General features: G+C 46.3%; 1 protein-coding gene across 3 annotated transcripts; it reads right to left on the bottom strand.

Annotated features, from left to right (window-relative positions):
- Positions 1 to 956: 956 nt before the first annotated feature.
- CCKAR (cholecystokinin A receptor) lies at positions 957 to 27,920 on the bottom strand. Of its 3 annotated transcripts, XM_066232455.1 has the most exons (6): positions 27,712 to 27,920; positions 9,407 to 9,669; positions 8,448 to 8,702; positions 5,403 to 5,664; positions 3,148 to 3,275; positions 957 to 1,636 (listed from the first exon to the last, which is right to left on the bottom strand). In XM_066232455.1, exons 2-6 carry the CDS (start codon positions 9,516 to 9,518, stop codon positions 1,107 to 1,109), a joined length of 1,287 nt encoding a protein of 428 aa, XP_066088552.1. In that variant the 5' UTR covers positions 9,519 to 9,669; positions 27,712 to 27,920; the 3' UTR covers positions 957 to 1,106. The 3 variants fall into 3 exon arrangements, with proteins under 3 accessions (XP_066088552.1, XP_066088551.1, XP_066088553.1); XM_066232454.1 differs by lacking the exon at positions 27,712 to 27,920 and having other exon boundaries at positions 9,407 to 9,742; XM_066232456.1 differs by lacking the exon at positions 27,712 to 27,920 and having other exon boundaries at positions 8,448 to 8,699; positions 9,407 to 9,742.
- Positions 27,921 to 27,947: the final 27 nt, after the last annotated feature.

The raw sequence follows: 27,947 nt of genomic DNA, 5'->3' as shown, positions 1-27,947 counted from the left end.
TTCCAACATCCATTCATTTTCCTTTTTTAAAAAACATACCAAAGAATGTACTTATATGTTAAGAACATATGTTCAGTTTACACATATACACAAAACCAATATAATTATTAGCAAATACATAGGTTGTATTTAAAGGCATAGACAGCTCTGATGTTCAAATGCTTTTTTGTTAATTGAGTCCAAGTGTGCCTGTTTTTATTCTGGGCCTGACTACCTGCGTCTCCACCCTCGGCCAGGTACATGTAGGTTAACACTCTCCTTTGTACCCAGAACCTCTCTGGAAAAGAGAAAGTGCCAGATGAGTATGAAAAATTAATCTGAAGCCAAGAAGCCTTGGAGGTTAATATCACCATATAAGAGTGGAGTTAAGCAATAGATATCATTAAAGTAGAAAACCATTTCTATGTGCCTTCTGGCACTTAATTTTCCTTAGAGTAGAATACCAGGCAATCCAGCTATTAACCTTGTATTTTCTGTTATTTTTAGAAATGTAAATTCTGAATTCCATCTTTGAGAGTCTCTCATGCTATTCTGATGATGATATACACTATGTCTCTGCATGCCCTTGACCAGCCTCAAGAAGACAAGGTCAAGCTGTTCTCTTACTACAGACAAGAGTCAGAAGGGGGTTTGCTTCCTCCTACCTTGCGGTCATGATGAGAGGGTGACCACAGAATGTACATGAGTGACAGACTGCCCAGGGCCAGGCAGTGGCCAGCATTCTGCATCAGCACTATGGACTGAGAGCCCATCTTGGATAGTCCAGAGCCTGCTAAAGCTCAGTAGGGTCCACGTCCCCAGTGGGACGTGTGCTCGGCATTGACATGTGCAGCGTGAACCCTGTTGGACTCCAGTTACTGGCCTGCTGAGGTTCTTCTGATGGTGGAAGTTACTGAAACTTTCCTGCCTTGAACTGCCCAGAAGCCAAGTCCTGGCCGCGTCCCAGCAGCGCTTCCTGGAACCCGGATGAAGGATGCAAGGCAGACACTGAATGGTTCCCACTGGAAATGGGGCCTTTCTTCTCCCTCCCTTCCTGCCTCCTGCTTTCTCCTTCCTTCTTTCCTCAGTGCCCCCTCCTTCCTTCTGCCCCGGAGGGCGGGCCCGGCTCAGGGGGCGGGGGCAGAGGCACTCATGTGGCTGTAGGAGTACCTGGACAGGGAGGCCCCCGTGGTCCTGCCCTCCTCCTCCTCCCCGGCCTCTCCTCTGGCCCCCGGGAGGCCAGGGCGGGGGCAGCAGGGGAAGGTGGCCATGAAGCCGAGGCGGAACCGCTTGTTCATGAAGCAGTAGATGATGGGGTTGACGCAGGAGGAGGTGTAGGAGAGCAGGAGGATGAAGGAGATGGGGGTCCCCGACAGGTGGCGCTCGGCGGAGGCGGTGTCGTAGGCCCGCCAGGCGTTGGCGCTGAAGATGGGCATCCAGCACAGGAAGAAGAGGACCACGATGACCATGAGCATGCGGATCACCCGCTTCTTGGCCATCAGGTTGGCGGCGGAGCTGCTGCTTCGGATGCGGCTGACCTTGCCGCTGCCGCCGGTGGACAGCCGCTGGAGCTCCAGCTTCCGCGGGTGCCCGGCCCTCTGCAGGTAACACCCATCACTGTCCTCGTATCTGCCGCTGCCGGTGCTCAGTTTCCTTTCTGGGGGGGGGGGGATGACATCACTGGTCGTTCAGGATGGGCCCTGCCTGACAGAAGGTGCGGAGCACCACCTGCTCCATCAAGGGGGCCCATCCAAACTTGAACTGAAGGATTGGGCAGGCAACCTGGGGCCTGCAGCGTGGGTAAGTGTTGATCTATACTACTTTTCCCTACAAATGAAAAGCTACTTAAAACTAATAAAGTGTGACGCCTGACCAGGCGGTGGCACAGTGGATAGAGCGTCGGACTGAGATGCAGAGGACCCAGGTTCGGGACCCCAAGGTCGCCAGCTTGAGCGTGGGCTCATCTGGTTTGAGCAAAAGCCCACCAGCTTGAACCCAAGGTCGCTGGCTCCAGCAAGGGGCTACTCAGTCTGCTGAAGGCTCGTGGTCAAGGCACATATGAGAAAGCAATCAATGAACAACTAAGGTGTTGCAACACGCAATGAAAAACTAATGATTGATGCTTCTCATCTCTCTCCGTTCCTGTCTGTCTGTCCTTGTCTATCCCTCTCTCTGACTCACTCTCTCTTTAAAAAATAAAAAATAAATTAAAAAAAAACTAATAAAGTGTGCCTGGCCTGTGGTGGCGCAGTGGATAGGGTGCCCATCTGGAATGCTGAGGTCGCAGGTTCAGAACCCTGGGCTTGCCGGGTCAAGGCTTATACAACAAGCAATCAATGAACAGCTAGAATGAAGCAACTACTTCTCCTTTCCTGCCCCAGCCCCATAAAATCAAATAAAATCTTATAAAGAAAAAGAACAAATAAAATAATGTATACTATATGGCACACATAATATAATATATAAAAAATAACATTTTGTATATATAGATTATAAAGATTAAAAACTGATTAAAAAATGAATATTCACACTCTTTCCTTCCTTCCCCGGCTCTCCAGTGGAAAGGTTCCTGCCTGCTTGGCAAGCCTCCAGACTGCTTTTACCATGAGGAATTGAGAAAATGAGTAAAACCCAGCAAAACCCCGAAGAAGCTGGAGAGACTAAGTTCTATGTGTGGTAGAGAACGCAGTGAAGGAGTGGGGTGACAGGGAAACAGTTCTGTCGGCAGAGGGGTGCGGGCAAAGGTCAGTGGGTAGTAGATTGTAATGAATGGGGACAGGTGAGGCTTGGTGACAACTGCTATGTGACAGTGAAGGGAGGAGGCAAGTGAAGGGGGGACTGGAGTTACAATTAGCTTTGGTTGCTGAGGGGGTCCATGTGAATACACCATTACGGGAAGCCTGGGGCAGGGGGGCCCTCAGCTTCCGGTTGGGGTGTCTTATCTCTTTGATTCTGCTCAGCCCCCTCTTTGAGAGGAGTGATTTCTCCACCGCACAGGTACGGTACTTGGTATGGTACGGCACGGTACTTGGTCTCACGACTGCGCCTTATGACACAATCTGATAATGCTTCTGACGATCTCCAGTATACTGTGGGTTTATCTAGTGAAATGACAGAAAACAAGCTGCTTGGTCTTTTGGCATAAACATACAGCTAAAAGATAGTTACCTCGAGCAGACTTCTTCTGGCTAGCATCAAATTTTATTCCTTGGTAAAGTTCCAAAGAGATTAATCCATATGCCACCATCATCACAATTCCAGGAATAAGAAAGAGGATGAGTAACAGGAACGTGTGCCTAATACAATAAAAGGAAATCCAATAACCAGCAATCCAGTATTTCAAACTCAGATGGGATGGAATAAACAGAGTTCATCTCCATTGAAACCGGCCTGCGCAAACAGTCAACACTAACATGTAATATCCTCGGAAAGTCCACGTCCGCAGGTTCAGTCATTAGAACTTACTTACCCCTCTTTCTTCTTATTTTATTTTTCTAGATAAAGTCTCTTATGAAGGACTGGTTAAGTTGGAAAAGTCTGGTATGATTCTGTGCCTGAAAACAACTCTACATATAAAACTAATACGAGCTTAAAAAAAAGAAGAAAAGAATAATGTGAATTTTATCTTAATAAAGCTGTTACCAAAACAAGAGTTTATATTCACTGAGAACTTACTAAATGTGTTACACATTAGGAAAAGCATTTCATATAGATATTACTATATGTAACTCCCATAATGATCTTTGAGGTAGGGACTATCCCCATAATGGCTAACTCTCCAGAAAAGGAAAGTGAGACCTAAAGGAACTGAAATAATTTGAACAAAGTCACACAGTGGGTGGCAAAGGTGGGATTCGAACCCAAGCAATGTGATTCTAGAACCTGTGCTCTTAAGCATATCCATGTGCCATTTGTTGACTTTGTGACAACTGAATAATCAAAAGCACAGGCAGGAACGAAGGCAGGCCTCCCTGGGTTTGCAAAATGTGGCATCCTGGCTGTTTTTGATGCACCGGCATGGTGGCCTGCTCACTCTGGTGCCTGGCCGGGTAGAGCTATGCTTTCTCTAAACACATTTGATTCCTGACACATCACAGCTCCGCTTTTATGAGTCCGGTCCCTAAATCAGTTTTGTGGTCTGGCATGTGTAAGGTTACACAATTAGGCCATAAAATTGTCAGAGGCTCATGGTGGCTGGGCCATTTCTCATTTCAATTGGACATGTTTGGATAAGATTCCTTTTCAAGTCTCTCTCATGTGCAGTGTAATTCTTTGCGTGTGTGTGTGTGTGTGTGTGTGTGCGCGCGTGTGCGTGCGTGCGCGTGCGCGCGTGTTACCAGGTTGAAATGAAAAAAAAAGTAAAGCAAAGAAAAGGGATTATCTCAGTTTTAAGCCATTTTGAAATGTCTCGTTCCCTGCTTCTAAAGCATGCTTGGAATTAATAAACATAATACCCTGTATTTGTGTAGCCTTTTAAAAGATATGAAATGACATTTTTATACACACACTCTCACTTGAATCTTACAGCCACCCAATGAGGTAGATTATTAAACCCTTGTATAAAGAACCTCTTCCTCAGAGAGCTTATGTGACCTCGTCCAACATCACCCAGCTAAGAAACAGGTATTAGAATTTCACCTTTTTATTTCCAGCCAAGTTCTCTGTGCAGGTACCCTTGCTGCCGCTCTAGAGTGAGGCATGATCCTCACTCTACCCTCAATTCCTAAGACGATCCTAGTCCTCCACATCATCTAGTCCAAGCCCCCGCTAGTCCGTCTGGAAACGCACTGAGTAGTGGTTAAGCACAGAGGTCCTGTCTCTTCTGGGTTTGTGACTAAACAATTTACTTCACCTCTCTGTGTCCCAGTTTCCTCATCTGTAAAGTGGGGACAGTAATATATGTATGCTTTGAGAGGATTAATTGAATTAACATCTGTATGGCATTTCAAACACAGCACTCAGAGTGTGTGGTGTTACTATTAGAAAGAGGTTAAAATGATTCTTCTCCAGACATAATAGTGAAACTAAGAGACATTGATAAGAGTGTGGTGGTTACGGGGGGGAGGGGGAATGGGAGAGGGATAGGGGGTGGGAGGGGCACAAAGAAAACAAGATAGAAGGTGACAGAGGACAATCTGACTTTCGGTGGTGGGTATGCAACATAATTGAACGACAAGATAACCTGGACTTGTTATCTTTGAATATATGTATCCTGATTTATTGATGTCACCCCATTAAAAAAATAAAATTATAAAAAAAAAAAAAAAAAAAAAAAAAAAAAAAAAAGATTCTTCTCCAAATGTTTTCAGGAAACTGATCCCGCAGCCAATCTGGACCATGCATGAGAGTTTTTATGAAAACTTCAAACTTTACTCCCAATTATTTCAAGTGGTAGCAAACAAAGGAGCACCAGGCAGCCTTACCAGGACTGCTGCATCACGTTGCTGGGCAGCAGGAAGCGGCACATGTTCGCAGTCTGGTTGTTGTTCTTGGTAAAAGGCACCAAGTTGCTATAAATTGGGTACGGAGTCATGATGGTAAAGGAGAGGCACCAGGTAGCGGCGATCACCTTCAAGGCGTGGGACTTGGTCTGCCAGACCCGAGACTGTAAGGGTTTGCAAATCGCACCGTATCTCTCCAGAGATATGGCCACCAGATTAAAAGTGGATACACTCACAGAGGTGCCTGGGAAGGAACAAAGAGGTCGGTTTTGTCGGCTCTGAAATCCACAGTTTATTTGCACATTACTTTAAGCATATCTGATCTGCACAGGTTTGATATCAAAGGGAATTGCTCAGAGGATAAAGCGATCTCATGTATGTTTATTTCTTTAAAATTATTTATTCCAAGCTTTGTTCCAAAAAGGATTTAAGAGAGCAGTTAAAGAAATGTATTTGCAAATACATCTCATTGCCAATTTTCAGATAAGTATATTGAACTTTGATTATGACCTAACTTCTTCGTAGGCTGGCTGTGCTCATTAATTAATAACTAAGTGGATGAAATATGTTCCTACTATACAGAGGAGATGTTGGAGTAACCCACAGAAAAGCTCTAATTTTGAGCATAATCTGCATAGTTAAGTTGACCGATCACCCAGATTCTCAAGGACTGTGACCCCAGAAGGTCACTGGGGTCTGAGCTAAGGGTATTAGAACTCTTCCTGAAAATTTCTAGTAAAGGCTGTCTATAAGAGTGAAACATTCTAAGTTTCAAAATGTAGTTTGTTGAAAAAAAAATAAAAATAAAAAAGGATGAAGAGGAAAAGCCACATACTGTGACTAAAGGTTTCTCTGGATGGAGGTCCGTGTTTTGTAGAATGCGTGTGCATCAGCGAAGAGAGAGGCATCAGAACATCTCATTTAAAACGGTGTACTGAGGTATGATCAAAAAAGCTTGATTTCCCTTTTGTGTTTTGTGTGCATACGCTTATTACAATGTCTTATCCCCTTAAAATTCTCTCTAATTCTTCATCCCTGAATTCTGTCAGCTCTTCCAATTAGATGTTATGATGATATTTAAGCCTGACTTCATTCGAGTTTTGGAGCAGAAGTTCTTAGCTTGAGACCTTTTGTGGATATAAATTAATTCTCTGAGACTGTGTCTAAAAATGTTCTGTATTTACAAAAGAATATCCATAGTATTTCTTAGAGACTTAAAGAAAACTGTAAGCCCCAAAGCATTAGATAGAACTTCATGTTCTGACCCAGGATTTGCTGTGTTTTTTTCCCGGACCTCAGGAGGTGATGATGTTCAGATCAGAGACTATAGTCCCAGAGTCAGGTCTGCGTGATGGGTCCACAGTAATGATAGACCCACCATCGGGTAAGCACTCCTTTTCTGACTACCTATTAGGAGTGTGATGAATGATAACTATTAGCAATAGCATTAAAGAGAACTCAAAGTTCGGGGAAGAACTAAAATCCTTGGAATCAGCAAACAAAACCATTACAACATTGTAAGCACCTCAGAATCATCTTGCTTTTCATTTTAGCTATTTTTAAAAACATTTTCTATAGAGGTGAAATTCACATAACAAAATTATCCATTTCAATGTGAACAATTGTATGGCATTTAGCAAATTTTAAGTTTTCACTACATAATCTGGCATAAGATTCTTAAATAATATTATCATACCGTTTATATGGACCGCCCTCAAGGCCTACAGTGCTATGAAATGCTAGTTATTATCGTTGCTTCATTAACAACAGTCCTTTTCCTCTGTAACCTGTTTTTACTTTCAGGGGACTTGGACACAGAGTGACACTTTCTTGGTTTTTTGTCCGAGGCATGCAGGTCAGGAATTCATTGTCATTTAGTTAGTGCTGGATCCTGCTTCCTCAATGGGGAGAGATTGAGACTTTTCAAGCTTTCTGGTCACTGAAGACTGCCCCTAACCCAGCTCAGTTCTGCATATTCCACAAGGCTTAGGTCAGAACAAAAACCTGCTCCCTTCCTTTCCCCGCCTCTCCACCTTCTTCCAAGAAGTTCTCTGAGCAGGCAGGCACAAGGCAGCTTAGCCGACAGAGAGGACCGAGATGCTGTCTTTGCTCAGCTTCAGGAGAGCCATAGCGGCTGGCAAATGGGCAGTGTACTCATTCGCCACTGCGCTGCCTACTGCTCTGGGTTCGAATCCCAGCTTGGTGGCTTACCACCTGTGTGTCCCTGGGCACATTATTAACCTCTCTGTGTCTCTGTTCCCGACCCAGAGAGACAGGGATAAATAACTGTACTAAAGGTGTTTGGTTTATAAAATGAGGTCATGGAAGTAAAAGCACTTAGCAGAACACTAGGTGAATAACATATACTCAAAAGTATTGGCTCTTGTGATTTTTATCATCATCATCATCATCATCATCATCATTTTGATTTGCATGGGCAGAGAGCTGCATACCTCAGCCAATCAGGGTCCTCTTAGTGACCCGTTCAGCCCCCATGAGCAAATTCAACTCCTCACGTAGGGGCAGAGGGCTCTCTCTCTATGGGGGAACAGACTGGGAAGTGTATCCTGAGCAGGGAGTCTAGAGCTGTGGTGACAGTAGTCTATCAGACTGCGCGACAACAGAAAGAACCCTCCTCCACCCCCTCGCCACCCCAGAAGCCATGACTCGTGTTGGGTCCAGTGCAGGACACAATCAACAGCTTCCAGAGAGTGGCAGAGCGCCTGGCATCTGGTTACTCACAGACACCAGCCAAAGGAACCTCTTCTCGGTTTCTTATCCACTTATTCCACTCTGAGAAACTGACCTCTGCACCGTCCCACTGGGCTCTGGCTTTCGGGGCAGTCACGAGGACTGCGCTACCGTACAGCCAGCACCTGTGTCCTTGCACCCAGCTCCGCACAGCCAGATGTTTCTCCTTTTACACTCAGCAGGGCTCCTCCGCTGAGGCTGTCAGGGGTTTGGGAAGGGCTGGGGCTGAGTGGGGTCTGGGGCGAGCTCCAGAAAGGGTCCCCCACAGCAACTCACCCATGAAAAAGGTGGTGGTCTTGCAGACAGCGCTGCCAAAGATAAAATCCTTGAGCAGGTTGGGGATGAGGTTGAACGGCATGCAGAAGAGGCAGAGCATGAGGTCGCTGACGGCCAGGGACAGCAGGAAGATGTTGGTGACAGTCCTCATCCTCTTATTGCGAATCAGGACCGTGATGACCAGCGCATTCCCCAGCACACTGAGCAGGAATATCAAGGAATACAAGAGGATCTGCACAGCCGGCTGCCACTCTGCTAGGAGCAGTTAAGGACAAGACGGAGAGACAGGTTGAGAGAGCAGAGTGTTAAAACCTTAGCACATGAAGCCAACGGTTACTTCCTCCTGATCCCCCCCTTCCCCTGCAGGGGTATAATCATGGACCCAACTCTTCCTGGTCTGAGAATCTTCTGCAGAGACAAACTGGGGGAGGGGGCGGAGGGGAGAGCAGAGTGATTCTGTCGCTTCTAAAAGGTTGGTTTGTTAAAGGATCACTCGGAAAATCACTTTTTTCCTTAAGAACAAAGCTTCGCCAGTGAATAGAGATTCCTGTCTTTCCTAGCTGCTAAGCGTTACTTAATCACTTCTTTTACGCCGGATTTGTTCCCAAGAAAAGGCAACAGCTAGATTGTGACAGCACCTTCTCTGTAATGCCTGTAAGTTGAAGCTTCGACACTTGCCCGTACTGCCTTCTTGCTACACTTCAGAGTGCTTGCTCTCTCCCACGCCTTTTGTTCCCCTGCGTCCGGTGCATTAGTCCCCACTCCCCCAAAGGGAACACTGAGACTGTGTGACTCCATTCTGCCCTCTGATCTCTTATCCAAACTTCTGAACGGACGACTTTCTCCAGCCCTGTCTCTGGAGGACTTGGTTATATTTTCCCTGTATCAGCCTTGCCTGTGCTCATTTCCCCCTCAACTTGATAGTTCTCCCAATGAAAAGAACAGCCTCTGACGCCTACCTTTGGACGGGTGGGGCCGATCCAAGCAGAAAAGCGTCTCATTCTCGATGCCCAGCTCACAGGGAGGAGTGATGTTGCTTCCATTCACAAGAAGGCTGTCAACCACATCCATCCTCGCCTGCTGCTTTCCACCCAGTGCCGGCGAGCTGGTGAATTGCTCACTGTCACTCACTCCTCTAATGACCGGAGCGTCTCCCAGATGCGACCTGCCATGGAGGGGCCGGCGGGGAGGGATCTCCAGGTGTGGGCTTTTACAGCCATTCCTAAAGGAGACTGGAGCTCAGTACACTCAGCCCAGCTGGGCAAGCATTTGCACTCCTGTCTTGGAAAAGGCAGCCAGTGCACGCCAAGCCCGCTCCACCTTCCAGGCCCACCCCTCCCACTCCTGGGCCAGCCACAGGGCCCTGAGCGTGGCCTGACTGGGAGTTAACCCTTCCCAAAGTGCAGCTGCTTTTACACACGCATGCCTACACGTGTGCACACACACAGGCACGGACACAAGCACACACACTCCCCTAGTCCTTCTTTGCGTGGGAACCTGTCACCATCCCAGACATAGGCAGAATGAGGCCCCAAACTGGCAGTGTGAGACAGGAACAATTAACATGGTAACAGATATGATAATGCAGACCATCAGGACTAAAGGACACAGAGGGACTGCATTTCTACCTCCTTATATAAAAGCAATTAGTGCCTTTTTAGCTTTGGAGCCATGCCCAGCAATGTGTGTGCATATAACTGCCTGCTGGTTGTTAAGTTGTCACCAACCACAGTGTTATTGCTTGCGGTCTCTGCCCTTGTTAACTGAAAGGAGGGGGCACTTCTGAATATGGGTTCCTGGGTCCTTATTACAAAAAAGTTTGCAAGAATTTCCATTCATTTATTCATGTATTTATTGGTTCATTCATTCAGCACATATTTATCAAGAGTCAACCATTTGCCAGATACTTTCCTAGGCACATAAGCAAATAATCAACAAGATTATTTCCGACAGGTTAAGCACCACAAAGGAAGGAGAGCAGGAAGCTGTGATGGAGAGGAATGGATTGGGGTGCTAATGTAGAGGGCGTGGTCAGGAAAGGCCTCCCAGAGGAGGGGACCATGATCTGAGACCTGGGAGATGAGAAGGAGGAAGCTTGTGAAGATCTGGAGAAAGTGTCTTCTAGGTTGAAGGAACATTATTTTTGGCAGAGGTCACAGCAAGTGCAAAGGCCCTGAGGTGGGGATGAGCTTGGCCTATTTGAGGAAGGGATAGAAGTAGGAGTGAATGAGGGGCAAACGGTGGGAGGTGAGGTTAGAGAGGGGGATGGGCCTGGGGATCTGGGTGTTTGGAAGCCCCTTAGTGCCTATTAGATGAAGGGACTCCTCAGTTCAGACCTTTGGAGAAGCAGGCGGCAGGAGAACCCCCATTTTGGACATCTGCTTGGCTGGCTGAAACTTGGTCTAGTTGCTAGATGCCTCTGAGACTCCTCCTGAACCGGCAGCTCTCGCCCTTGACAGAACTGTGTACTGTATCTTTGCTGAGTCCTGCTGGACACAGGTGAACTGACATTTTTACCATCAAGGCTCAGATGTGGGGCCGGGAAAGCAGAGTGGTACCTCTTTTCTTCGAAACCATGAACATCTCAGGTTTGAGGCACTTAATCATGGACACCAGAAGTTGAGGGAACATTGGAGAAGGAATTAGTAGTTATTAAGAGGACAGGCTTTGGTATTAGACAGATCTGTGATCAAATCCTAGTCTCACTGGTTACCTGCTGGGAACTACTAGGTAAGCTTCTTAACCTATCTAATACTCATTTCCTCTGTCAAATGGGAACAAAAATAACTTCATAGATATTTGTCATGGAGATTGATTGCCTCAGGCAGTGCCTGGCACACAAAACACCACAGATAATATTAATAGCTGTCTAATAATTATTGTTATTTATTTTATGCATGAGGAAACTGAGACTCAGAGTGGCCACGTGATTTGCTTGTGAGAGCCAGTGATGGATACCCACCCCCGTGTGTACCCGGCAAGCCCATCCTCACACCGCTTCCTGCTGCACGGGGCTTTCTGCATTATTCTAGTCGCGTGTAGCCCGTTTGGAGCCAGGATTCCTGTCTCTGCGCCTCCTTCCAGCCATTTGTCCTGTTGGCTGACTCTCCCCAGTGCGCGAACGGATATGGACCCCACCCACTCGGAGGGGACGCCGTGCAGTGCTGTCCTGATTTGGAAAGGGATAAACTTTCAGATACAGCTACATTTCACCCCACTGCTGAACCCAGCGGCTGGCTGCTTCCGGTGCTTCTACTGGACAGCCATCACCCTCCATGAAGGGTGTCTTCTGCGGAGGGACATCTGCCATCCGCAGCTGCGGGGAGCCTGCTGCTGCGGGTCCAAGTGCAGAACTTGCAGAAGGCTCAGAGCCAACCCGCCCTGAACTGAAATAGAGCTCAGATTGGGACAAGTTTCTTCCTTCCCTTCTTCGCTCCCTTCATCCCTTCCTTCCTCCACATTCCTATTCCATGCTGTTTATTGGTGGGCAGAGATGGAGGGCGGGACGTAGGAGGGTGGTACTGGAGGTTTTGTGAACTCCCAAGGACTGAGTGTGGCACATGGGGTGCTGTGCCTTGCACACTTCAGTACACGGCCGAGTCACCCAGGTTAGTGGTTGAAGAACACAGATTTCCAGGGTCTCCACCTAGCGGCCTGGGGCTCTGCATTTTTATCCTGCATCCCTGGTGATTCAGAGGCCAGTGATCCCAAGGTCACGCTGGAGGTCATTTGGAGTGTGAGCACAGGTGTCAGACTGCAGGAACCTAAGCCTGGCCTTCACCATCAGCTAGGTGAGTCTCAGCTTGTTCATCTGCAACATGGGCACAGCATAACTCAGCGCTGCCTGTAAACATAGGGAAAGCACTTAGAGCAGTGCCTGGAACACAGCGCTGGACTCTAACGGCTCTGACTAGTGGATTAAGATGAATTCTAAGGATGCTCTATTTATCCCCTTGGTCACCGCCAGGGTCAGGGTTTGTCTGCAGCACCCTCGCAGTGTCCGACCTCTAGTGTGTGTTTGGGAAATACAGATGAATGAAGAGCATGAAAGTAGGACAGCCAATATTTCATTGCTTGTCATACGCTTTCATAGCTCTATTGTGTTGGTTCTTTTCCTGGCCAACTCTGGATTTTTCACTCTGAGTTTCTGAGCCAGGGGTGCCATAGATTTAAACTGAAAACGAGAGGATTCCAAGGAGAGATGTGAGGGCTTTCAAGGGAAGATGCGAGCCTTTCCGGTTCCTCAGCACACATGTTTCGAATGCCTTCTAAGTGCCACGCACTACGCCAGGTGCTGAGGATCAGCTGTGAGCAAGCCGACCAAAACGCTGCCCCCAAGAAATTCTCAGGGCACGGCAGGAGACCGGCCGTAACTGGACTGGGCAGAACGGAAGTGCCCCTCTCGCCACGGAGCCTGAGCCTCTGATCCGGCACCGTTCTAGGCAAATCAATAAAAAGTTATTAAAAGGTGGAAGTGCCGCCTCTTTCTCTCAGACACACAGCACTGGTCTGAGCACAAACCCAGGTGCCCACTCCAGCCCACAGAGCCCGCTGGCTGTTGGGGACGGGACTCTCCTCTGGCAAGGACTGCCCCAGAAGGCCACACACAGCGCGAGCACTCTCAGTGGGATCCTGGCTGAGGACATTTGTAGCTGCTCCCCCAGACCATTGTCCACCTTAAGAAACAAGTCTTCCAAAATGACTAAGAGATCGATCCGTATACATATTTTCCTTATGCTAACATGAATCACATGCTCTCTGCAAATTTTTTTTGAAATGAAGAACAGTATATAGGTGTCAACATAACACAGATTTCAAGTGTAAATATAAATATAACACTGCCTTATTTTTAAAAATTTTCATTTTCAATGACAGTTTACGTTCGATACTATTTTGAAATAGTCTCAGGTGTACAGCCCAGTGGTTAGACAATCATACACCTTACAGAGTTCTCCTCCGATATTTCCAGGACCCACCCGGCACCACACACAGTTATTTCAATAGTATTGACTGTATTCCCTGTGCTGTACTTTACATCCCGTGACAATTTGTTATGACCAACTTGTACTTCTTAATCCCTTCACCTTTTCACCCGGTCTCCCAACCCCCTCCCCTCTGGCAGCTGTCAGTCTGTGCTCTGTGTCGATTTTTGTTCTTTGGATTCCACATATAAGTGAGATCATACGGTATTTGTCTTTCTCTGACTTATTTCACTCAGTATAATAATACCCTCCAGGCACGTCTGTGCTGCATGTGACTTATTTTCAATGTGATGCCACTTTCAAAGAAACACAGTCCAGAAGCCAGAGGCAGTTAACAGGTAATTGCATGTGGTAGGGTGATCTGACATTAAAAAAATTCTTTTTGGCAATTTTTCTCCTTTCTGTAGCTCAGAATGTCACTGAGTTCCTTATTCCTCAGTCTCTTCCCAAACTCACCCAGACTATGGCTTGCTAGCATTTTCCTCTTTTTCTTCGTTTATCCATCTCAGACTTCTGGAAGTGACCGACTAGACTCCCCCCGCCCCCAGCCTGTGCCTGCCATGCTGGGTCACTCTGGAGGGGGGCAGGCTGAAATTCTAGGGTGCCCCTGATCCCCACAGAGGACTGTGTGCATAGCCCCCTGCAGTTCCTCTCCCACAGGCTGCCCTTTCTGGAGAAATTATAATGGATTGTTTCTGATGAATAAAAAACACGGAGGAAGTCAGGTTCCATGTCTGTCTGATGAGGTTGTCACTTAGCAAGCCACTGCTGAGTTCCAGCAAGTAGCTTTGCCTCTCTCAGTCTCCATGTCCTCACCTGAAAAATGGGTCAACAGAGGTAACACCTACATCAGAGGGCTACTGGGACATTACATGTCACCACGTGTGTAGAGTCCCAGCAGAGGATTTTGCATGTCACAAGGACTCAATAAATGATAGCGATAATGATAATAATAATTGACCACATTTCAGGTTGATGGGAACACTACTGCTTCAGCCTGACCAGGCAGTGGCACAGTGGATAGAGCGTCAGACTGGGATGCAGAAGACCCAGGTTCGAATCCCTGAGGTTGCCTGTTGAGCACAGGCTCATCCAGCTTGAGTGCGAACTCACCAGTTTGAGCATGGGGTAGCTCATTTGAGCGTGGGATCATAGACATGACCCCATGGTCGTTGGCTTGAGCTCAAGGTCGCTGGCTTGAGCAAGGGGTCACTCGCTCTGTTGGAGCCACCCTGGTCAAGGCACATATGAGAAAGCAATCAATGAGCAATCGAGGTGCCACCATGAAGAGTTGATGCTTCTCATCTCTTTCCCTTCCTGCTTATCTGTCCCTTTCTCTGTCTCTCTCTTTGTCCCTGTCTCTCTCGCTAAAAAAACAAAAAACAAAAACCTCACTACTGCTTCAAAATTACATTTATGAATGGCTTGTTGACTATTCTTCCAGCCTTTTCCTCTAAACACATTTTTTTAAAAAAAAGCAAATTTAGGATTCATTTTAGAACTTTTTGAAATATATATATATTTACAGAGACAGAGTGAGAGTCAGAGAGAGGGATAGATAGGTACAGACAGACAGGAACAGAGAGAGATGAGAAGCATCAATCATCAGTTTTTCATTGCAACACCTTAGTTCATTGATTGCTTTCTCATATGTGCCTTGACCACAGGCCTTCAACAGACCGAGTAGCCCCTTGCTCAAGCCAGCAACCTTGGGTCCAAGCTGGTGCGCTTTGCTCACACCAGATGTGCCTGCGCTCAAGCTGGTGACCTCAGGGTCTTGAACCTGGGTCCTCTGTATCCCAGTCCAACGCTCTATCCACTGTGCCACCACCTGGTCAGGCAAAAAAATATTTTTAAGGTAAATTTTCCCTCAAACTGTATAGCCTTAGTAACATTCTAAATATTTTTTTAGAACTTAGAAGGAAGTAAAAAAATATCTATAACCCCATCATCCAGAGAATTTAAAATGTGTCTGACATGTGTACTCCTTTGTATACTCATTTTTTCACTTAGCATTATTTCATCATCATGTTTCAGTACTTTTCTATCCCGTTAGTGATGTCTATTATTCCAATGAGTGTGTACTTCTAATTTACTAACAGACTTTCATACAGTTGGATATTTAGTAATAATTTTTAGCCTTCGGCTTTTATAAGTGACACTGTACTGAATATGTGGACATTTAAAAATATTTTTTAGTTTTCAATTACAATTTATATACAATATTATATCAGTTTCAGGTGTACAGCCCTGTGACCAGACATTTATAAATTTACGAAGTGATCACCCTGATAAATCTAGTCCACGTCTGACACCATATATAGTTATTACAGTATTATTGACTATATTTTCTATGCTGGACTTTACACCTCATGACTATTCTGTATCTACCAATGTGTACTTTGTAATGTCTTCACCTCTTTCACTGATCCATCCACCCCCCTGCCACCCAATCTGGCAGCCATCAAAATGTTCTCTGTATCTATGAGTCTGTTTCTGTTCTGCTTGCTTATTTTCTTTAGATTCTACATCTAAGTGAAATCCTATGGCATTTGTCTTTCTCCGACTTATTTCATTTAGCATAATACCTTCTAGGTCCACCCATGTTGTTGCAGATGGCAGGATTTCATTCCTCTCTATGGCTGAATCATATACCATTGTATTTGTGCAACACTTCTTCTTTATCCATTCATCTATTGATGGACACTTAGGTAGCTTCCATATTTTGGCTATTGTGTATATGCTGCAGTAAATGTATGGATATGTAAATCTTTTGATTTAGTGTTTGGGTTTCTTCCGATAAATACCCAGGAGTGGAACTACTTACTGAGTCTTTTATGTCTCTTGTTATAGCCTTAGTTTTAAAATCTTTTTTTTTTTCTGAAGTGAGAAGTGGAGAGGCAGAGAGACAGACTCTTGCATGTACCCAACTGGGGTCCAGCCGGCATGCCCACTAGGGGGCAATGCTCGGCCCATCTGGAGCATTGCTCTGTTTGAACCGGAGCCATTCTAGCACCTGAGGCAGAGGCCATGGAGCCATCCACAGTGCCCGGGCCAACCTTTGCTCCAATGGAGACTTGGCTGCAGGAGAGGAAGAGAGAGAGAGGAAGGAGAGGGGGAAGGACGAAGAAGCAGATGGGTGCTTCTCCTGTGTGTCCTGACTGGGAATTGAATCTGGGACATCCACACTCCGGGCCGACACTCTATTGCTGAGCCAACTGGCGAGGGCCTTAAAATCTATTTTTTCTGCTATCAGTATTGCTACTTCGATTTTTTTTAATTTCCATTTTAATGAAATACTTTTTTCCATTCCTTTACTTTCAGCCTGTGTGTATCGTTCCATCTGAAGCGAGTCTCTTGTAGATAGCATGTGTAAGGCAGTGGCGCAGCGAACATAGCTGGCGCCCCCCTCCCCTTCTACTACGCTTTTCTTATTTGTCTTGGAGACCATTTGGCGTCCCTCTGCGAGTGGCGCCCGGGGCATGATAGACCCCCTTGCCCCCCTCCCTACGCTACTGGTGTAAGGGTCCTGTTTGTTTGTTTGTTTTTCAGAGACAGAGACAGAGTCAGAGAGAGGGATAGACAGGGACAGACAAACAGGAATGGAGAGATGAGAAGCATCAATCATTAGTTTTTCGTTGCACGTTGCAACACTTTAGTTGTTCATTGATTGCTTTCTCATATGTGCCTTGACTGCGGGCCTTCAGCAGACCGAGTAACCCGTTGCTTGAGCCAGTGACCTTGGGTCCAAGCTGGTGAGCTTTGCTCAAACCAGATGAGTCCACGCTCAAGCTGGCGACCTCGGGGAGGGATCTTGTTTTGTTATCCATTCAGCCATCATATGTCTTTTGATTGGAGCACTTAACCATTTGCATTTCAATTGTTTCTATGTATTAGTAGAGCTGCTCTGTCTGCCAGTCTTGGTAGACTGGCCTTATGTAGCATGTGTCCTGTAGGGTCTGGTGGCACAGACTTCCTGGTCACTCGAGTTGGGCACTCAAGGTGTGGGCCGTGTGCACCTGCCTGCTGTAGCTGAGCCTAGATTCCTGTTGGTACATCGGTGGGAGAGAGTTAGCCCCCAGCTGATAGGCTGGGAGGACTGGCCACGACCACCCACCGTGGAGGAACTGCTGTGCACAGCTCACTCCACCAAATAGAACTCACTCCTGTGGGGCTCGGGTACGTACCGAGCTCACCCTTTGAGTGGGTCACTTGTGGAAGTGATTGGATGGTGCTTCAGAGTGGTCTGAAGCTGTCCACTGGGTGCACTGGCTTTGGGGCCTCCTGGGAGGTGCAGGCCAAGGTCAGCCTCCACCTGCACCCTGCCTGGGGCCACCCAGCATGAGCTACAAACTAATCTATAGATGGCTGCTGCTTGTGCTGGGCTTGGAGGTGCCTGGGAGAGGCCAACCTGTGAAGCAAGCCCAGCTGCTGCTCGTGCCAGGCCTGGGGCCAGGTAGGGAGAGGTGTGGGGCACGAGGCCAGATGCTGCTTGTTTGAGAGACTTCAGGAAAGTCTGAGGCCTGAGCCTAGACAGGCTGTTTGTATGGGAAAACCACTGGAAATGGCGTGTGTGGGCCTTAAAGTTGAGTGGGGTGGGGCCTCAGGGAATCTCCAGGGTGAAGCAGATGATGCAAGCCAGGTTGATGGAGACTCAGAGTTGGCGCCTCCAGCCGGCTGGCGCTGTTGGAGGAGTCTCAGCAGAGGAACAGTAGCCTCTGCCAGCACCTCTGTCTGGAAGAAAGCTGCCCCTTCAGCCCCTGAGCTGCTACCAGACAATTTAGGTCCTCCTTGTGTGTCCCTGGAACCTTTCAAGCTGCTGCCCCAGTGCTCGGGCTCAGAACAAGTGAGTCCAGGTTAAGTCTGCGCATGGGCCCTTTAAGAGCAGCAGCCTCTGTCTCAGCCCCAATCCTTCTGGTTTTTACAGCCAGAAGTTATGGGGGAGTCTCCTCCTGGCATCTCTGGGCTGGGGGGCCTGCTCCTCAGGGGAAACCTCCGCAGATGAACTATCGCTCCTGGTTTTTATCCTCCACACTGGGTGTGGGACCAGCCCCTTCCGTGCCTCTGCCCCGCCTACCAGTCTCAGTGTGGCTTTGTCTTTATATCATTAGTTAATAGGGTTTCTGTCCAGCTGGATTTCGGGAAGTTCTGAATGATAGCTGTCATTTTGCCATGGCCAGCGGGAGGGTCTGAGCACCGTGTTGTCCTGCGCCGCCTTCTTGCCCGGAGCTCCCTCTGCACGTGTTTTTGTGGCGTCTGATGCTCCTCGGTGTCACCAGGGCGGCCATCAGCGCAACCCCAAGGTCAGCGTTCACAGCCCATGACCAGTGTTCACAGCTACTAAGCGGCACAGACGGATGTCTTGGTTTTTCTTGGGATGAAGATAAATATCTCCAATTTTTCTACTTCATCTCCACTGCTGTACCCTTAATCCACTCGACCCCCACCTATCACATGGAGGAAAGTTGTCGCCCCCTTAACTGATCTCTGTCTTTCCCTTCCGACTCCTCCAGTCTATTCTCCATGCGGTGGTCTAAGTGGTGTTTTTATAACGTAGACCAGGACGTCGTTGCCTTCCTGAAACTCTCCAGCCGAAGCCCTCTCTCCCCCACCCCCATTCTGGGTGTCACAGACATCCTTTCTCCTCCCTCCTGGGCCCTGCTCCTGGCCTGACCCCTTTCCCAACCCCCAGAGTCATTGAATAGTCATGGGCTGTTCTGTTTGCTTCCTCCTCTCATTAACCCCTGCCCACTGATGCCGCCTTCTCAAGGAACTCTGCCCTTGGACCCAGACTAGAACGTGTTTCCCTGTTGGATGTTCACCTGGCTACCAGTCCTCTCCTTTCACCGACTCAGCACTTAATAGCGCTTACTGTGGTTTGTAATGTGACATTTATGTGATTGCTGCGTCACCGCCTGTCTCCTCACTAGCCTGAAGCTTCCGGAAAACAAGAGCTCTGTCCAATTTGCATATCACTGTAGTAACTCCTCAATGGAAACAGCCAGCGCCATTCCCTTAAAACCTCTGTGTTTATAGTGATTTATTATTATAAATTCTTTTTGTGGCTAAGGAAGGTGAGTCTTTTTTTTTTTTTTTTTTTTTTTTTTTTTTTGACAGAGACAGAGAATCAGAGAGAGGGACAGATAGGGACAGACAGCCAGGAAAGGAAACAGATGAGAAGCATCAATTCTTCATTGCAGCTCCTTAGTTGTTCATTGACTGCTTTCTCATATGCGCCTTGATGGGAAGGGGAGATGCTACAGCAGAGCGAGTGACCCCTTGCTCAAGCCATTGACCTTGGGCTTCAAGTCAGCAACCTTTGGGTTCAAGCCAGCGACCATGGGGTCATGTCTATGATCCCACGCTCAAGCCAGTGACTCTGTGCTCAAGCTGGTGAGCCCGCGCTCAAGCAGGCGACCTTAGGGCTTCGAACCTGGGTCCTCCGTGTCCCAATCTGATGCTCTATCCCCTGCAACACTGAAGGTGAGTCTTAAGGAAATTGCAAATGTAGCATTTGTATTTAGACCCAAGTCAGATTGTTACCAACATCTGTGCTTACTTCGTTACATGCTGCAGCATAATACCACCATAACTATTCCTAGAGGCTGATGGGAACCAACAACTAACTTACTCCCACTCTTATATCGTCCTAAGCACAGTATACAGGTTTGTGAGCCTTTAGACCCAAGGGCGTGGATCTTTGGCTGGAATTTGATAACGTATGACGGACACTGGGGGAAACGTTTGGGGGCAGAGGCTCTAGTGACTTGAGAGTCAGCAGAATTAGCTTGGGATTGTCCCACTCTTCCTCAGCGTCTCCAAGGACCCACAGTGCAGAACACCAAGAGGCCATTGCTATGAGGTTAACACTCAAAGAGTACTCTAGTGTGTGTCGTTTTGTGCCATCTTCATGATCTGATCTGACCTTGAGCTTTATCCCTCTGACTTTCCAGTACCTCATTTATAAAGTACAGATCATCATACAAACCTCGGAGGGCCATGTAATGGGGTACACGTGTGAAAGCTCTGTCTGAACCCTGGAGAGATGTGGTAGGGATAAAACCACCCTTTATTGAGCACAAACACTCCCTTAGGTGCTTTATTCTGCTATTTCTATTCCTCACACAACCTTGTGAGGTGACTTCCATGATCCCGCTGTACCCATGAGGAAACTAACAGCCCCACGAATTAGATCTGCTGCCCCACCATGGAGCATCCTCGGTTCCACGTGAGAGTGCTCCAAGCAGGTTCAGGGGCACCTACAAGCCATTCTCTTAGCTCCAGTTCCCTCGCAACACTCATCCCTTTATCTCCTGCCCCGGATCCCACCGTGGACATATGTTACCCTTGCAACCACTGGAAACCCATCATGAGAAGATCACAGTCCACGGAAAAGACACTGTGTCCGTGTATCACCACAATGGCCAGTTTGGAGGCACCACGTGCAGTGGTGGGGACTGAGCACCCAGGTTGGCTCCACTTGGGCCAGAACCTCAGAAAGCCTCCCATAAAGACAATTTTATCAGCTCTGGTCCTCAAACCCCATTTAAAGGCCCACCTGGCTCTCCCTCTCCCTGCTGTCCTGCTGTGCACCCCTGTCCAATGCCTTTCTCCTAAGTTAAGAGACAATTTCCAGGAACAACAGTGGATGCAGAGAGCTGGATGTGCTGCTCGAGGGGTGGTGAAGAGGTCTGGGTCTCACCTCTGCCAGCCAGATGCTCTATAACATCATCATTATTATCATCATTCACTAATGTGTTCCAATTAGGCCAGGATGAGGCTCCTGTACACTGCGAGGTCACTAAAAACCCAAGGTTCACATGCCTGGAGGTGTGGAGCCTGCAACATTGCTCTTACGGGAAACTTTTAGAGAGTTGTGCCTGGCTGGCATCTGAACCACCCATGTGTCCACTTGCTATTTTGGGATAGTAACAGCTAACGAATCCATTAACTGGACTAAAAGTGAAAGCAATTGGAAGCACAAGTGCCTTGAAATGTTTATGCACCATAATGAATGCCGATCTGGACTAATTACAGCGGAAAGTAGGGTTAGAAGGAAACTCTTGATCTCAGCCCCTTCGTGGCCCAAAAAATGGAAGGAGAAATGTCAGATTTGAGGATTAAAAATGATCATTTCTATGCCTGTCCATAATAAAACCTTTGATTTGAAATTCAGTTATCTTAGAAAAGCACAGAGTAATTATAGCACCTACGCCACAGTCTCAGAGCTTACTATGCGGTGATGTAATTCGCAATCGGTCAGTTTCCACAGTGACCATGAATTCCTGAAGGGCAGGGCGCTGTCAACCATGTACGCTGCAACTGTATCTCCACCTGTTCCTACAACATCTAGTGCTTTCTCAAGAGTTTTGTAACACATTGACTCACGTAACCCTCACATCAACCCCATGAAGTAAAACTACTATGACCCCCATTTTCCAGTGAGGCTGAATAACTTTCCCAAGGCCACTACAGAACTCATGTTCCACTAACGTTGTTCTTGGCCTTCTTTGAGTCTTGAATCCCTCTTAGGAATCTGATCTTATGGGTCTCCATCTAGGAATAAATGGACATTCCTCAAAACACACACAATTGTGCACACAGTTTCAGGAAGATCATGAACTTGCTAAAATCTAACCACAAATCCTAGGTTAGGAACCGATGTGACAATGTCCTGAGGCTCTGGAGTCAGACACACTTGGTTTCTTTCTCTTTTCAAAAAGTATTAGTTGTTAAGTAATAAGGGAGCACATGTTCTTTAGCGAAAATCCAAAGAGTAGAGGTACTGTCTAAATTCCCTTTGACCAGTAAATTCCAAGACCCCTCCTAGAAGTAACCAATATTATCAGTTTATTATAATATACGTTTTTCTATACATTAAATACCTATGTACCCATGGAAATTACTTGGTATGGCTGTGTTTACACAAATGATATTATATTGCAACGTGCTTTTTTTTTTCTGCAATGTGCTCTTTTTCCACTGAAGAATCATGTTGGAGGGTTTTCAACCCATACAGATCAGTCGTATCCTTGTAAACTACTGTGTAGTACTCCACATCATGGATATGCCAATCGATGACATTTTTTTTTCTTTTTTTTTTTTTTTTTTTTTTTTTTTTTTTTATTTTTTATTTATTAATTCATTTTAGAGAGGAGAGAGAGTGAGACAGAGAGAAAGAGAGAGAGAGGAAGGGGGGAGGAGCTGGAAGCATCAACTCCCATATGTGCCTTGACCAGGCAAGCCCAGGGTTTTGAACTGGCAACCTCAGCATTTCCAGGTCGACGCTTTATCCACTGCGCCACCACAGGTCAGGCTCGATGACATTTTTTTACTAAGTGATCAGGTTGTTGTTAGATTTTTGCTCTGGCAGACAAAACCACAGTGACTACTCACCTACACTCCTCAAGCACATGAGTGGGTGTTTGTCCAAAACGCCAAACCTCTGGGATTGCTGGGTCATAGAATATGTGCATTTTTAAAAAATATATAAAAGATACCACCAAATTTTCCTGAAAAATAGAAGTGCCAATTTTTTCCCTCCTGCAATGTACAAGATCCATATTTACCCACACCCAACCATAATTTTCATCAGTCTTTTCAATTTTTTTCTAATCCAATGGATTAAAAATTATCTTGTTTTATTTTGCATTTTTGATTACTAGTCATATTGAGCATCTTTTTGTATTTTATTATTTATTTGTGTCTTTCCTTTTATGAATAACACACTCATTTCTTTTGCTCATTTTTCCATGCATTTTCCTTTTGTCATTGACTTATGAGCTCTCTGTTGTATTCTGACACTAAATATTTATTAACTACATTAAATATATTTTTCTCTCAATATACCTCTTATAATTTACACACCTGGATGGGAACTCTGGCACTAACACTGACTTTCTGGAAGATTTAAATAAATATTTACCCTTCTGGACTTTAGAATCCTCATCTGCAAAATGGGAGTAAGCATTTATCTTCATGGTTGTTGATAGAATTAAATGAAATAATGACTATAAAATGCTTGGCCCAGTGCCTGGCATATAATAAGTGTTCAAAAAGTAATTATTAATATTATTCATTCTAACGAATTTAAAAGATTCATCCATGTGTGAGCCAGAGTAATGTCTATCTTCGACTTCTACCCAGTGGTTATAGATCTACTTCCTTCAGGAAAACAAAAATAAAAGTCTGAAAGATCTTTGAGGATGAATAGTAAAAAAAAAGCACATTTTATTTCAGTTTATAATTTGTACAATAGGTCTATTTTATTTTCACTTCTAGCCAGTTTTGTTGAAGTCAAATTGTTAGCACAGCAGGGAAAACCTGAATAGAATTAAATTCAGTTTTCATTGAAAAAACATTTAAAGCAAATTTATGAAAACATTTTTCATGACAGCCTGGGAAAGGTGCAGAGACATCTTGCCTTCTTCTTCCCCCTGAGACATTACCTACAAAATCTTTGTTCTTAAACCCACCCATTTTTCCTGAGAGGCCAGCCAGCTCCTTCTGAATCTGAATGACGTTAACACTCTCTGTATGACCGTGCTCTGCAGGTCACAGACCTTTTCAGGAACTTGATTCCTCTCCAAACCCTCTAAAATAGTTGGGGCAGGATTACTGTTTCCTCCAAATGAGGAAACAGAGGCTCTGAGGGAGAAGCCACCTGGGATCTTTCCAGTCTGACTTGAGGTTTCCTCCTTGGCGCTTCCGTCCCACTATGCACATACCCCTATCAAACCATGTTCAAATCATGCCTGTAAGTCTTAGTTTTCTCCACTAGATGAGTTCCTTGTGAGCAGGAATCTGCCTTCTGTATGTGCATCCTTCATAACTGCCTGGCATGAAAGATGGAGGGAGGAAGGGAGAGAGGGAGGGAGCGAGGGAGGGAGGGAGGGAGGAATGTATGTATGTATGTATGTATGTATGTATGTTATGCCTGCTAAGAAGTGGTACTCAGGTCTCTATAAACCACATCCAGCCTTCTTTATTTAGATTTATTTAAAAAAATTTTTAAATGTCTTAAATGATCACACAGTACAATTGACTTTTGGGGGTGTGTACATAGAGTTCTATGACTTGGGGACATGTTTAGATTTGCATCCTTGCTGCCCCAATCAAGTGATAGAGCTCTTTTAGTACCACAAAAAGGAAAAAAAAAGCAAAACTCCCTCATGTTGCCCTTTATGGTCGAAGCCTCCCCTCCCCCAGCCCTTGGCAGCCACTGGTCCGCTCTGCCCCGCCCTCATTTAATCTTTTGAGATGTCACGTAACTGGAATCACACTGTAGGTACGTTCTGAGAATGGTTTCTTCCACTGAGTATAGTGCATTGGAGGTCCACTTAAATTGTTGTGTGTATCAATAGTATTTTTTTATTATTATTATTATTATTATTATTGCTGAGCAGAATTCCTTTGAGCAGCGGCTGTGCCCCAGAGCGTTCATCCATTCACCACCAGGAGACAATTTAGGTCGTTTTCAGTTTGGGGCCATTATAAGTAAAGCCGCTCTCAACACTCACGTACAGGATTTTCTGTGAACCTAAGTGTTAATTTCTCTAGGGGTCATTCTCAAGAATGATATTGCTGAGTTTTATGGTCAACATATGTTTAACTTTTAAAGAAACTGCCGAACTCTTTTTCAGCGGGGTTATATTAAGCATCCTCACCTTGCTACTATGCAACTTTTAAAAAACAAACAGACAACTGCTCCTTTATTTCTTCTCTTGCAATAGGATACTCTCCCCAGGCTTCTGTTCCTCCGATCCCCTCCCTGCACCTGCAGAAGGCCAGGCGCCTCCCTGGACTCCAGGGCCCAGGGGCAACCATCCATTGGGTGGCTGGCAGTAGGGGGCACTGGAGGGCGCCCCCTCTCTAGGCCTCTCCCGCTTGGCTTCTGAATGCCAGCACCGGAGTCTATCTTTCATCCTTGTTAGAAAGCAGATGGTCAGGATTGGGACCGCACTGTGCTCTGATCAGTCACATTCTCCTTAGCACAGACCTCATTCAGGGTTTTCCCGAATATGGAATTGGTCCTGGAAATAGAGCAACCGGGAGGGGTTGACCTTTGGAGGACTGAGGGAGAGGCAGAGAGTTTCCAACCCTGCTGTCTGTCACAGGGCAGCTTTGCTTACTTCCACACTGATGCTGGGTACTGGGCCGGGGTGAGACACACACCCCCCTTCTTATTCCTGTACCCGTCTATTAGTTCTCCTCTTTTACTTTGCTACAACGAGCACGGCATCACTGGTTTCTTTCACTCAACCTTTCGTATCCTTGTGATTCATTCGCACCGAGAACCAATCTAAAAGAGACCCTTAGATTAACTGATTATAAAGCCCCCAAGACAATGGCTTTATAATCTCACATCCTGACTTCTTCTTTTGGGTCTAATAACTCGTCCCTCCTAATTCAACACCAAGGTGGGGTTGGGGGCAGGGGACCTCTGATATAACACAGGCTATGAGATGCAAGATGGTCCTTCCTCCTAAAACTTCAGAAGAGGCACCACCACCGCCTGAAATAACCTATGTGTAATATTTCAAGTCTCATGCTCTTTACTTTATCTGTGATTTAAACACAACCCTGACAATGTAGTAGGATGATGCCAGGCCTCACAGCTACAAATCATGATGTTATTTGAGTTGCCTCAGCCTTGACAAAGTTCACAAACACAGGGGATGAAAAGAAGAGTCTCTTTTTGTCTTTCTCTCTTTGTGAAATTGCAACACAAGGCAGACCCTCATTCTTCTAGCAGGCCTTGGGCCAGCCCCTGGGTGGTACGCCCATGGAAGTGTTCGTCTCTCTGAAGCTGGGAGAGCCACGTGGGCCTGACCTGCTGGTGCTTGCCCAGGGGAGGTGGTGTGTCAGGTAGACCCAAGCACCTATCTCTGACTCTGTTCCCTAATGGGCCTGCTGGCATTTACTCATTTCAAGAAGCAAATTCTTCACAGGATTCACAGCTCAGAGCGTGTCCTCCACTGACTGGGTGACAGGCACCACCAGAAACTCTGTGCGGCCCAGCTCGGCCTCAGCACCTTGCCTTTGGGGCTTCTACACTAGAGAGCAGTGGAGAGGAGGACCATGGCGTGGGAGAGGGTATTTTTAGGGATGGTGAGTCTGGTGGGGTCACAACACAAAAACCCCATCACGGGAGGGTGGATAGAATGGGCATGGGGGATACAGAATCTACTGCATGCTTTTCTGAATGACCTCAACAAAGACATGGCCCCTGCCTCTCTCTGCTGGGCCTTTCCTGATTCAGTGACGCTAGCTGCCGACCCGGGCAAAGGTGACACGAAAATGTGTTCTCCAAACAATGAGCTAAAGCACGGATCAGGAAACCTTTTCAGTGAAGGAGAACATAGTGAACATTTTTTGGCTTTGCCGGCCCTGTGTTCTCTGTCACTATTCAACTCGACCTGGAGCATGAAGGAAGCCAAGGCAATATGTAAACGCCTGGGCATGGCTGTGTGCCAATAAAACTTTATTGACTAAAATAGACAGTGGACCAAAGTTTGCTGACCTTTGCTCCTAGGGGATGGCAGATAAGCCAAAGAAGATTCCAGATCCCTCTTATACCAGCTCTGAGTTACTTATATTTGGTCTCGTAGTCAAAAGAGAAGTAGATATCAGTCTTGTTTAGGAAGCTCTGTTGTGGGGTCCGTTTGTCATAGCAGCCTGTCCTGTCCTAGCTTCGCTCACGCCCTTAATTTATTTAAAACTTGTACTTAAATGACACTTTATCAGAAAGAAAATGCCACCACCTCATCTGAAATAGCACCTTAAACGGAGCCTATTACTGTATAATATTAAATATTTAAAATAATTTTTTACTGTCTATATCTCTTAGTAAGATCGACAGGGGCAGGAAACTTTCCATCTTAATGCTGTATTCCCACGCCTGGAACAGGTGTAGCCCACAGTAGACACTCAATGAATATCTGCTGAGCGAGGGATTGAAAAACGAATAACCTTAAAGGACCTGGAAAGTTCAAAACCTGAGAGATTAACACTGGTGTCCAGACTTTTTTCACCATCCCTCCCATCAGCCAAACATTTTTGTGCATGTCCCCATAGGTCTACTATGTAGGAATTTTTAAAGGATAAGATGAAAAAAAAGAAATACCATAGAACTTCCTATTCATCAGTGAATTTTCACATACCCACTTCGGAGTCCACTGAGCTAGAGACGGGGGTAAGAGAAGGCCTGGGTAGAAGTTGACGTTGGGGACGGACAGACAATCTGGGCTCCGGCGCAATCCAGCCGTGATTTGTTGACTCACCCGAAGGTCTCTGAGAGCGCTGTCTCCCCTCAAATCTTTGCTGATGCCTTCCACACAGTTGAATGGGTCGAGGAGCCTGCTCTTCTGAACAACCCGTGTAGAAGCTGGAGGACGAGCTCAGCCACGAACAACCAGCTCGTATGCACAGGCGTCCAGACCAGCTGGAAATTTTGGTGCTTTTCTGTCATGGACAAGCTTGGAGTGGGGGTGGCCTCTTCTTTCCTCTAATTTCCAAA

This window comes from Saccopteryx bilineata, chromosome 5, assembly GCF_036850765.1.
Source record: "Saccopteryx bilineata isolate mSacBil1 chromosome 5, mSacBil1_pri_phased_curated, whole genome shotgun sequence".
Classification (NCBI taxonomy): domain Eukaryota; kingdom Metazoa; phylum Chordata; class Mammalia; order Chiroptera; family Emballonuridae; genus Saccopteryx; species Saccopteryx bilineata.
This window is presented reverse-complemented; position numbering and strand designations above follow the sequence as displayed.